Here is a 13,246-nt window from a genome sequence, read left to right on the forward strand (position 1 = left end):
AAGTTATCTTAGGACCAACTCTCACAAAAAGCAATCCCGAGTAACTTTCTGTGTATTAAGCAGGTGTTACATGAAGCAGACAATTTTCCAGGTGTCAGCCGACGCCGATGTATTAACCTCGATGCATATAATTATAGCCAATGTATAGAAATACTCCCCCCCCCCCACTTCAAATGAAACAAAAACATGGCAGAAAAACGTGGCAAAAACATGGCAGAAAGATTTGAATATAATCCAAAATGGATCACATTAGGATCGCATAAGTACCTTTTACTTGAAAATCATCAAAAATAGTGTCTTGATTGTCTATAGCCTCTTTCTTTAATGAGCTGTGTAATTTTACTTTCTCACATTTGACTATATTTTATTTAAACTAATCACTGAATTTATACAAGGTTCTTACTTCAATTAGTAGTAAAGAAAATTCTAAAATACGTGATAGTGCGTCAGCACATATTGACAACATAGTATGCATCCTACTTTCTTATCTATTGTTTTCCTTTTAATTCTTTCAAAATCATTACGCAAACTAAAATTTATTCCTTCAAATACAATTCAGCACATTTTGCATAATGTAGTTTCATTTGAAGAAAAAAAAACTCATTCTAATTATTTTTAAATATTTAAATAAATAATTTAGCAGAATGCTAACTATAAAAAGAGTCGGCAAAAAGTGAATTTTTTAAACACCTCAACGTTTTCAACAATTTACTTTTAAACTTGTTCTTGGAGCGGTAAGTATTTTTTAAAAAACTCTTTTCCTCTCAAAGTTGCAGGATTTTTTTTAAATACTGTTCTAGAGTACTTTTCTAATGTATATTGCATTGCACTAAATGTAATACATAGTTTTGTTTTTTCGAATGACTTGAATAAAGATTCATGGTGGCTCACGGAATAAAGCTTTTGAGGATATAGGTTCTATTCCCATAGATGGGTGGTTGATACGAATTCTGCTCTCGGCTTGCACCAACCACAATGCTGACTTAAAATATCCTCAGTGAATATAAAAGGGAAATATCCGTAAAATGAGTGAAGATATCCTATAAAAATAAGTGAAAATATCCGTAAAATATCCCCAGTCAGGCTAACCATGCGAGGGTTTGTGGTTTTCCTCTCCATGTAACATAAATTCGGGTTAATTCTATCAAAAAGTCCTCTACGAAGGCTAGTTTGTCCCAATGCTTGATCCAGGAGTTTCCCTTGTCTTCTGGGTTGCAATTACAAATTACAAAGTTACGGAGCTAAGCATTAATAGTCATAAGCTCCGAATCGGGTCTGCTTTCAACGCCGGTAATGAAATAAAATAAAATGATTTAAACAAAGAAATTTCAAAAACAAGACATTAGTTTCTTTAAACATGATCATTTCGGTTAAGGAAAAAAAAAAAAATAAATAAGAACTTTCGCTAGTTAAGATTTCGATTCAAAATACTTTTGATACAAAAAACGTGTTCTTATGCAAGCATTTAGGTTCGGTAATGAAATTGATTACAGATATTTTCTAAACATGTATTGTAAAAACCCTCTAAAAATAATTCATTATTTCTAAAATATATATTCTCTAAGAAAACAGCCATCAAAAACTTGAACAAACAATCCATTCAGTATTTCTTTAAAAAAATGTTGAAAATTTCTTGTAACTTTTGCCAACATTTGTTCAGAGTTTTATCGATTTCAAGCTTTGTAAAACGTTATAACTAGAGCCCGGATTTTGATGACCTAAAAAATCTTAATTAATGCCCTTACAAACTGCAAAAAATGCCCTGAAAATGCAAAAATTGCGCTAAAAATGCCTTATGACATGACTTAAATAGAAGTAAAAATATTGAAATAAAACAATGTTTTACTCTTTAAAATTATGAGTCGTTTCAAAAAATACAAAGCAATGCAATACTTATTCTACGTTCATTAAAGTTTGAAAAATATGTTTTAAATCCTAAAATAACAAAAAAAAAGGAAAATATATTGACTCCAAAACACTTTCATTTTGTATGGAAACTTAAATGAATATAACAACTTCCATCTCATAATATTACTAAATATCAGAATTACAGTGGATTATTAAATTTTTTTTTAATATTTTGAAATGTAAACGAGCGTCTCTTGTCTGAAAGCAAATTTTTATACCAGGAGAAGCTTCTTTCAACGTCTACTGATGTTATTGGTGCGTACTTGAAAAGGACGGTCACACTTACTGACAATTCTTCTTCAATTTGAAAAGATGTTGCTTCACCTTTTAATATCACCTAGAGCAGGGGTGGCGAACCTTTATACACCAACGTGCCATTTTCTCCAAAAAATTGCTTCATGAGGTCATAGACGTGCCGTCAAATAATTTGACTTCGTGATTATTGGGAAAATAATAATACTAAATACTATCAACTCAAAACTCTTTATTTGCATTGAAAAAAAAATACATTTTGCAATATCTCAGTTATACGCGTAATTCAACTTTCAAGTAACATCAGTGTGACTACAGTTGTTGCGGATTAGATGACAATTGACTTATATTAGGTTGTAAGATGTTAGTTAGGACTGTTATTTATTTTGCTAGTTATTTATTGTTAGCTTGTTTTTTATGGTTATTAATTGTTTTTCATCATTAATTTTTAATTTTTTTATTAATAATTGTTTATTATTTTGTTTATTTTTTGAGAATTTTAATTTAATTTTTACATATGCTTCATAGTGTAACAACAATTGTGATAGGTGGAGTGCCCAAAATATTGTGTTGCATGCCATAAATGGCACGCGTGCCATTGGTTTGCCATCCCTGTCCTAGAGATTTTCTTCATTGTTTGGAAGCCAGTGTAATAATAAAAAATTATAAAAATTAGAAAAATATTAACAAAAAATTTTAAAAATGCAAAATACGCCCCAAAATTTAAAGAAAATGCCCTATAAATCTCAAAAAATGCTCTAATGGACAAAAAATATCCAAAAATGCAAAAAAATGCATATGTCATCAAAATCCGGGCCTTAGTTATAACTGTTTTGAAATATTTTTTTAATAAAAGGAATCGAATTCAAAGTAAAAAGAAATTATAAATATAATGACTTCGAAAACAAACTGTTTACAGAAAAATTTATCTGTTCTCTTTTTTTTGTGCTTTCTTTGGAAATTAAAAATAATCAATTATTTTTAATTTCCCTTTCCTTCTAAATTCATAAACAGGATAAAATGGAGCAAATAATATTAATTTTGATTCTCAACGTCATGATTTTGCCATGTCACTTAGCTTGTGCAGAAGCAACTTTTCCTGAAATAGGTAAGTTTTTTTCTGGAAAAATTCTTATGTGTAATAAACTCTATTTAATTTAAAATTTAGCTTTATTTTGGTGAGAAATTCTATAGTTGCACAGTGGGAAATTATAACAAGTAGGCCCTTACCACAAACTGTTTGCAGAAACTCTCTTTCAGAGATTTAATTCATGACGATTCTCAATGATCCACTTTCAACTACAATGTTATAAATAGTTGAAAGCTTACTTGGATAAAAAATTAGTCACCCCTAGAGAGATGGATTTGTTTTTTATTGTTATTATTATGGATTAAGTCAAGCTCATTGAGATGCCAAAAGTGAATAAGCATCTTTATTTTAAAGTTCAATAAGAACAGATGTTGTTTTTCAGTCAACGTCATCATGATGTTGCTGTAGATGCATCTATTTTTTTAAGAAGACAGCAACTGAATCCATCTGGTTGTGTAACTGGTCTTATGAACACTTACGCACACCCTGTTACATCTCGATTGGTCTGCAAGTTCACCCAACTTGAAACCGTGTTTTATATTCATCATAGCATCGCACATCTCTGAAAATTAGCGCTATCAAATCTTCCAGAAGTGAACTAAATTGGACCCTATAAACCTTCAAAAACATTGTGGACTCACATCCTAACCCAATCCAGGCTGTTATGGAGTCCCGAGACGGAGTTACATGGCATTAACTTTTGCTTTTCAATATTTTTCTAGTTTTAACCAATTTTTTTGTCTGGTGAGCTTATTTATTAAATCACCGATGTTTTAAAAACAGTTTACAATTATTATAGAAAATTTGTTAAACTTTAACTTTAAGCTTAAGGCAGAGTGATGAAAGTTATCAGCTGAATCCCTCCGCTGTTGACGTAACAGAACTTCAAAGAAAAAAAATCGCTCATTACAAGCATGGTATTCTTGAAAAAGTGAGAACATTAAAGAAAAAAGTTGCATGAGCGTTGTAGTTAAAAACATGAAACAAAAACATATTTTGATGGAGTAAGTCAGCATAATTTATTTTTATTTGTGTTGGCCGCTGTAAAACTCACTCAACAATTAATTTACAATTATTCCTTACACTCATGACGAAAATTCAAAATTACCACAATATTAAGGTTAACATAGTGTACTAAGAAATCATTTTTTACATGCGAAAAATTTAAATGTTGTCCACCACGAGCTTGTCGCTCTCTATCTCTAAAACTCGTTGTAAACCAAAACGATAACACGCAAATTTCCTGAAAAAGCAATAAAAATTTTCAATGATAAGCTGCATCAAAATGACGTACACACCCAGAAAATGTGCTAAGGACTAATGTGTGCTATGTTATTCTGACACAACTTGTCGCTAAAATTTTTATCACTTAGCCAAAGAATAATAATAATTATATTAATGTAAAAAGAATCGAGTAACTTGTTCACCACGATCTGTATAAGTCAGTATATCTAGATACCCTCAAAAATGATCAGGTAAAGCCTAAGTATAATGTACAGCTCAGAGACAATCCCAATTGATCTTTAAGTCCTCAGTTCTTTGATAAATGATATTTGATTTTCAAATAAAGTTCAAGTTTATGAATTAGATCTTTTAGCAAATTGAATTATTTTTTATAGTAAATATCAGTTAAAATAGTTCGCGAATTGGTAATTTTTTGCACAAATCAACTGTATGTTTTTATTTATATAAAATAAGATATCGAGAGCCTTACGCAGAAATTCAATATTTTTAACAACTAGGTATTACCCCTAAGGTATTCTCAAATGAAATGTATATATTTTCTACTTACTTCAATCCCCAGTTTAACACGGTTTATTCTTGATCTTTGTTTAATACTTGATAATACACTTAACACAAAAAAACAGGCGAATTTAAAATGTCCATCGAATGATATTTTGATTTAAATTTTCTACATCTTACGCATCAAAACAATTTTAAAACTGCTAATTACGTCATGCTTTCGGTTGATTATTTCTTTTTAACATTAACGATGTTCGGTTAACACAGCCATAGAAGAAATATTGTCCATCCTCAAAATACTGTGAAAAGTGAAGGTAGGGGTTCGATTCCTGTACGCTCCTGGGTGCATGATCTCGCAGTGGACTGATGCATAATCCGTGTGTTCCTGAAAGCATGATCCCGCTGTTGTAGTTCATTTGCGTCGCACTAGAGCTGCTCAATGAGCTATTGGCGACAGACTGGGAAACATCCCTGTGGATGATCCGAAGACATGCCATCACAATTTTGATCCTCTGCAGATGGAATGGTACCCCCGCTTCGGTATCCCGACGAGACCCACGCGAAGTCCAGCACTTTACGGTAGAACAGTTTAACGAGGACCAATACCGCACACCCTCGGTCCCTATGCAGACTTATCCAAGAGGTCACCCACCCGCACACTGACCGCAGCCAGTGATGCTTGACTTCGGTGAGCTGCTGGGAGTCGTGACTTAACGATCTTAACTGCGGGACCTAAAAACTGACCACCGCATGATCCCGCAGTGAACTGATCGCTTAGACACGTTTCAAAGTAGATCACTGAAGTCAAGCATCACCTGCTGCGGTCGGTATCTGTGTGGGTGACCACTTTGATCAGTCTGCGAATGGACCAAAGACGAGTGATATCGGTTGTCGTATTCCACCATAAATTGCTCGACTTCACGTGCAAGTCGTTGAGCTGTCAAAGCGAGGGAACTATCCTCTCTGTAGAGGATCAAAATTGCGATGGCATGTCTTTGGATCATCCTCAAAGCATTCATTTCTCAGGATAATTCCCAGACCGTTGCCAATAGTCCATTGTGCAGCTCTGCTGAGACGTAAATAAACTACAGCAAGCATACGTGTATATATAACTGTACGGATTTTGAGTGCTAAATACGAATCCCTGAAACATGTACGGAAAAGGAAATTTCGAAAATTTTATGGTAATTGAAGAGCTCAGTGGGATAATAGTCATTACATTTGCGAGAAAGAAAATTGGAGATTTTTCTAGGAAAGTACAATTTAACTATACAACATTTATTTAAAGCAGATTATAGTGGATGAAGATAGTTAGTGGCAATTTTATAGTGTGTTCTACTGCGAAGTGAGTCTTATGTGCATTTGGCAAACAACAATAAAAAGAAACGCCTTTCTTTGTGGCAGCGTATTAAGACTCTAAGGGTGAGAACATTAAGACGAGAGCGGTTTAAAAGAGTGTTAGTGTATTATGGATTATAGCTCTCCCAACTGGAAGCATTGGTTAAATAAATTTTTTATTTCATACTCTTTCTCTTTATTTGCTTACACATTTTAAAATGTTTCCAAATACTTCAAATGTCAGTCGTTCGAACATAGTAAAAAAAGTTAGAATTCATTAAAAACTATTTAGATGTTTTTTTAGGGAAAGTCTTCTTTTGTGCTTAGTTTTGTACTAAAGACCAGCACTTGCAAATTTGTATCGGTTGAGTCAAGGCTGAACTAGATCCTTTACTTAGCTGTTACAAACTATTAATGGTTACAATTAAGTTCAGCCTTGGTTGAGTAAGCACATCATACCAAATAATGTACAACATTTTTTTTTCCAATGCCCAGTAGGGAAGATTTGTCGGCACTCTTTCAGAGGGCTTCATATTAGGTGGGCCAACGTTGCTCCCACAACTAAGGACAGATAGAACAGAGAATAAAAGAGCATCCATACCTTGTCCGGGGCTCGAATCCAGGACCTTTCAGAGGTGAAGTCAGCTCCCTGACCACTACACATTCAAGTCAGCATAATGAGCAACATAGAACGTGAAAAACAGATTTTTATATCAAAAACTATTCAGCTTGTTTGGGATTTCATTTTGCCAACTATAGTTAATGTAATTGCAATTGACCAATTTTTAAATTCAAAAACTGAATATGTTTATCGGTTTGTAATTTGTAACAAGTGATATCTACGGAAATCATTAAAACTTCCCACTCATTAAAAAAGTTAAGGGGCAACTAATCTACTCCTTAATTGTATGTGTTATCACAATGTACCAAACATTTTGAATGCACAAAAACGAGAAACATATAAGTTATTTCGTAAAGACTTCCCTTATCATATATTTTTAGAATCCTTATAAAAATGAAAATAAAAAGTATGTACTTTTGGGGTCAAATTAATAAAAATTAAACAGGAAAAAAAAACAAGTCAAACGAATTCTGACAAATCAGAATAGGAGAAAGCGAATATACCAAACATCAAAACAGTTAGAGATTTCTAATAATCACTTTCAAACTTCTCTCTATATCCTCTCGAATCTGTCTTATTCTTTATTACAAGAACAAGATAGATTTGAATACGGGTCCTGTACTGTCCACAAGTCCTGTACTGTGATTTGTCGGATTTCAATAGTGTTTTCGATTTTTCCTCTATAAAATATTAATTGGAGACTCCCAATGTATAGCTTTTTGTGTTATTAATTTTACTAAGGATTAAAAAAATTAAGGGTAGACTTATAAGGGCGAGCATTCTAAATTATGATGTACAATGGTGTGAAAAATTACCGTAAGATATACCAAATTATGTGACATTATTTGATGATATACTACTAAATTATACGTGGGGGTTTAAATTATGTGTGGTTTTGACAAACCCTGTAAAATCCTCACTCAAAAACAATAATTTCAACAACAAAAATGAGTTGAGCATAAGAGTTAATCTTCGTGCAGGTCGTCGGGTTACCGAAGCAAGGGTGCCATCCCCTCTGCAGAGGATCAAAATTGTGATGGTATGTCTTCGGATCATCCTCAGGGATGCTTCCCAGACCGTCGCCAATAGCCCATTGTTCAGCTCTAGTGTGACGTAAATAAAATACCTACCTACCACTTTGATAAATGTAAACTAATGCGAACCTTACAATTAAATTATTAATTCCTTCGTATATTATTGGTTTAAGTTGTCAAAAATTAATATTTCAATTGTAAGGTTCGCATTAGCATACATTTATAAGAATGTTGTTGTTAATTTACTTCGCACTAGAGTTGCGCAATGGGCTATTGGCGACGGTCTGGGAAACATCCCGGAGGATGATCCGAAGACATGCCATCACAATTTTGATCCTCTGCAGAGGGGATGGCACCTCCGCTTCGGTAGCCCGACGACCTGCGCGTGAAATCGAGCACTTTACGGTAGCACAGTATTACGAGGACCAATACCGCACATCCTCGGTCCCTACGCAGACTGATCCAAGTGGTCACCCACCCGCACACTGACCGCAGCCAGTGATGCTTGACTTCGGTGATCTGCTGGGAACCGTGTCTTGACGATCAGTCCACTGCGGGACTTATAAGAGTGGAGAAAAGTACATGCATTTTTAATAGTTTTTTTGAATATGGCTCTTTGAAGACGAAAAAGCATATATTTTCTTACAAAATGACTGATAACTAAAAAACTAAACCAAATATTTGAAAAAGAAAAAAAAAATACTTCTTCATTATGTCAAAAGTGCTTCATTATGTGCCGAGTTTCGTGCCTCGGCGAGGTTCTACTCTACTGGCTTCTGGGGCGATATATTGTGAGTGAGACAGACGCACACACAGCCGCGTCTATTATTATGTATAGATTAAAGACCCTCTTAAATTAAGCTTTCTTTCTATAAATGTCTTTTCAATAGTTAAGTTTTTTTTAGATTTCCTTTTTTTATGCATGGCGCCTTTTTTTGTTTTAATTCTCTTGTCACCCATTTCCTTTTTTTTAAAAAAAAGATGTCTTGTGTCACAAAAATTTGTTGGAGCATATTGTTTGTTTTTACGAAATAACGAAATAAGGTGTTTTACAATAATAATGTCTTACAAAATGCTTTACGAAAATAAATATTCAGCTGAATGAAAAAATTGGTGTGATTTTCTTCAATCTATATGTTCTCATTGTTGTTACCCCTTTTTCCTCATGTATGTGGTGAGTACCTTTTTTTATTGTTAAGGGAATTTGTAATTTTCACATTGGAAACATCATTTTACTGTCCTAAATGTTAAGTCTGTATCTGGATATAGCATGTTGTTTATCGTTTTTATCTTTAATCTTAAATTTATTTTAGTTTCGCCCTTTTTCCAAATTTGGTGATACCAATTCATCCAATTTGTTCAAACCTCACACTTTGTGACCCGTTGAACCCTATTGGACCCTTTGTGACCCTATTGGGTTATTGTTATCCCACATTATCATTGTACTACCACTTTCCGTAACGATCACATCCCAATTAATTTAATTTAATTACCTTTTATATGTTTCGGCCTTTAATTTATTTATCATGACATTTCCATCATTTACCTATTTATTAGCATGACTATATCCAGAGATACATCCATTTATGCATCCCATCCATTTAAATAATAATACATAAATAACTTTACTTTATTCGCACCAATTCAATTATTTATTAATTAAACTCTTACAATATACTACTGAAGATTCTGAAATTCTCAATTATATTCAATTTTATTTTCACATTTCACCAATTATTCAGAATGTGGGACAAATACGCTACCAGGTGGTGGACGTACGTGGGCAGAAACCAGTGTCTCAAAGTACCCTTGGGTGGTAAGTTTTTATTTTTATTATTTATTTATTTTTTAAACTGTTACCATTCACAAAAAATTTTTGTTACTTGATAATTTTTGTCTTTTTTTTAAAAAAAAAACATTACACATTTTGTAGAATGTACCAAAATTGTATTGTAAACGTCCTTAATGAAAAATAATCTCCATATTTTTCAACTAAGAAAAATAATAATAATAAATAAATAAAATATCTATAAATATTCAAGTAAAGAGCTTAGATAGAGTAATACGGTAATAAGCTTCACTTTTATCAAATTGACATTTTCGATTGAACTGTTCAATAAAATTGTTTTCACAGTTCGGCACTTTCCAAGTTATTGTAATTTAAACTAGATGACAACACAATATACAGCACCATATTGTTGTCTAAATGGAAATCGTAGCGTTTTTAATCAGAAACGCTACACTAAACAAGATTTAATATGTGGCTTATCATTAGACTACTTCAAGTCCTTTAAATATAATAAGTACTCGTATAATATAAACTATTTGCTGCATAACTGCAAAATTATTGCTGATGATTCATCCACTTAATATGATCAATACAATTATAATACCACTTTTGATAGCAACTTTCATTGGGAAAAAAATTTATTAATAATCATATAAAAAAATTTTTTAAGAAATCATTGCATACAAAGCTAGAAAAATATACAAAACAAAGCTTCCTAAATTCAATGAATTCTTTTTCTCCATACACTTACCAAGGCGCGAATTTTACACTCGTCAACTCGCCGTTGACAATCACATATCTAAGGCTGGCGTGTAAGTTGCTTAGTTTAAAATGTTGAGTAACCTAAACGTGACGCAATTGTAGCCTTCGTTTATCGTCGGATCATGATTGTCTCCCTGTTCATCTGTATAATATAGGCCTTTCCGCCACACCTTTGGTCCATTTTGTGATACTGAAAAAGAAATAGGTAGGGGCCATATGCTTTGATGTAGGACCCTTAGTGGACACACTGAGTTCTCAAGGTACTGGGAAGCAAGAGAGGGCAATGGCTTCGGTCTTGTTTTCTCATCTGATGTACATATTTTATACTTTTGTATCTTTATCTTTTTTTAGATATTCGTACTTTTTTGTTTGCCATTGGTAAGAATTTTTTTTTTTCAAATGTGCGCTTTAAGATCATCATGCATCTAACGACACGTAGAATTATTTTAAAATCAAGCTACGACATTTTCCTACAATTTAGAACAGAAATGCTACATCAACCACTTTATCTTTTACGAAACCATTGTTTCCGGAAACACAGAAAACTTATAATTACCTGTACTTAATATTACTATTATTGCAATAAATGTGTTTCGAGTTTCAAGTTTCTACATTCTTTTACGGTTTCTACCACAAAAAGCTTTTATCTTTAAATTAGAAAGATCACACTTAGAAATTGATCACACTTTTTTATGTATGTAAAATGAAATAATGGGAAACATAAGTTATAATCTGGCTAGTATCTTTAGAACTCAAATTTCATGCCTTACACTAACGTTTTTAATTAATCATGCAAACCAGAATGTCTACATTACTTGATTACTAAATTCATTTGCTTCGAAAATATACAAATTGGAAATAACAGTTGACATATTTCAAACGCTCAAAAACAGGCACTCATTTTCAAGATTTGCCAGACGTGAATTTTAAAATGTCTATATTATACTTTAACTCGTTTAGAATCAACTTTTCGAAACTATGTAGCTATTATTTTAAAAAATTTTGCATTAAAAGATACCTATAAACCTGAACCACTTTTTAAAGAAGAAAATTAAAAATTCGCAGTAAGATTTTTTTTAAAACTTTTTTTCAGTGTAAAAAATTTTAAGTTTTCAAATTATAGGTCTGGGTCGAAAATTAGGTTACGGGGGCCTCCAAAAGTGAATTGTCAATGCTTCTTGTAAAACAAAAATTAGTTTTCTTTTTTTAATTTCTGGAATAGGTTTCCAGTTAAACGTTATAAAATAGGATACAGGTGTTCCATAGTCTCAGCTTTTATTGTATATTTTTAGTAACTTTGTCAAAAATTAAATCAAAACAACTGAAACAATGCTAGTTAAAAATTAATATTTAATGAAGAAAGACGAAACAAATTTTTTAAAAATGTTGTATTTTAAAAATTTGATTTCTCAGGAACTATTCGACCGGTTTCACTCAAATTTTTTATTTTGTTATGTAAAATTACATTCTTTAAAATTATGTAAAAAATTATGTATCTCAACAATTCTAAACTTTTTCCACGAATATTAAATAAAATAATAAAAAATACTAAATAATTACTAAAAGTTATTTTTCGCAAGAAATTTATCTTTGAATACACGAATTTTATAATTGGGTGCAAAAATTTTCTAAATTCGCTTTAAAAATTCTCGAGATATAGCAAAATACGTAAAAAAATAAAATTAACATTAAGGGGTCCGAGTTTTGTATCGCTCTTCTGACCAAACTATAAGAATCATAATTCCCAGATTGCAGCTACCCAATATATTTTCAAAGTCAGAAATGAAGGTATGTTTATTTAGAAAAAGGGCGTTTTTTATGTTTGATCTTTTAACTTGAAATATCGTCTGCAATAATTAGTTAGCATATTTGAAGTCACTCCTTTGAAACATTAAGATTGAGTCCTAGCTCGTGATGATCCGATCATTTGATTAAAAGTTATCAGGGTGGTATGTTTTTTATTTTGCGCACTGTGCACTCCACTTTGTTTTCGTTACCCAAAAAGTATAATTTCATCATCAATAGTTGAAAAAGTTTAAATTACGAAACTTTGAAACTAAAAATTTAGAAAATAATTTCGGAACATCGTAACTTGCAGAATCGTTTGTTCTAAAAATTGTTTCTTTCTTTTTTTTTTTAAATCTTAGAGTTAATTTCGAAATTGTTGTCCTCTTACTAATAAATACTGTTAAACTACGATTTAATATCGGTAAATGTATTATTGTTTGCATGCCATATTTTTATCAATATTTTTATAGTTTTTCATTGCTTGTTTATAGGCAAGCATTTACTTTAAGGATCCTTCTGCCAACGAACAGGCAAAGCTTTATGGAACGGCATCAATCGTTACAGCCAAGCATTTAATAACTGTCGCTAAAGTTGTTACTTCGAGTGATACATATTATTCAGACACGTAAGTAACCAAATTAAATATAAAACAAACTTTTAATATTTACTTTTTACTCTATATACTTAATATTCTGATTTAAAGTCAAAGTGAAGCTGACGTCAGTATCTCAGCGTATTGGGCTCACTGCGCATTTGAAAATGTTGGCAGAACACGCACAGTTGACGTTCAGTGTATGTGGATAGTCATAGACAAAACGGGTAGATTTAAACATTTTTTTTATTAAATAAAGTACCAACTCGATACATCAAACAACAAAAAAATAATTATATATATATATATAAATATATGCAGAAGCAAC

At 32.0% G+C, this 13,246-nt stretch overlaps 1 protein-coding gene across 1 annotated transcript in view; it reads left to right on the forward strand.

The window, feature by feature from the left end:
* The first annotated feature begins 642 nt into the window (after positions 1 to 642).
* The window catches only part of LOC107446967 (clotting factor B-like), a 17,191-nt gene continuing 4,587 nt past the window's right edge, over positions 643 to 13,246 (forward strand). Inside the window, exons 1-4 of the mRNA XM_016061757.4 lie at positions 643 to 734; positions 3,175 to 3,268; positions 9,730 to 9,803; positions 12,818 to 12,951. Of these exons, the coding sequence (XP_015917243.1) occupies positions 3,181 to 3,268; positions 9,730 to 9,803; positions 12,818 to 12,951 (296 nt within the window). The 5' untranslated portion in view covers positions 643 to 734; positions 3,175 to 3,180. The remainder of the gene's footprint in view (positions 735 to 3,174; positions 3,269 to 9,729; positions 9,804 to 12,817; positions 12,952 to 13,246) is intronic.

The sequence above is a fragment of the Parasteatoda tepidariorum genome, chromosome 6, assembly GCF_043381705.1.
Source record: "Parasteatoda tepidariorum isolate YZ-2023 chromosome 6, CAS_Ptep_4.0, whole genome shotgun sequence".
Classification (NCBI taxonomy): Eukaryota; Metazoa; Arthropoda; class Arachnida; order Araneae; family Theridiidae; genus Parasteatoda; species Parasteatoda tepidariorum.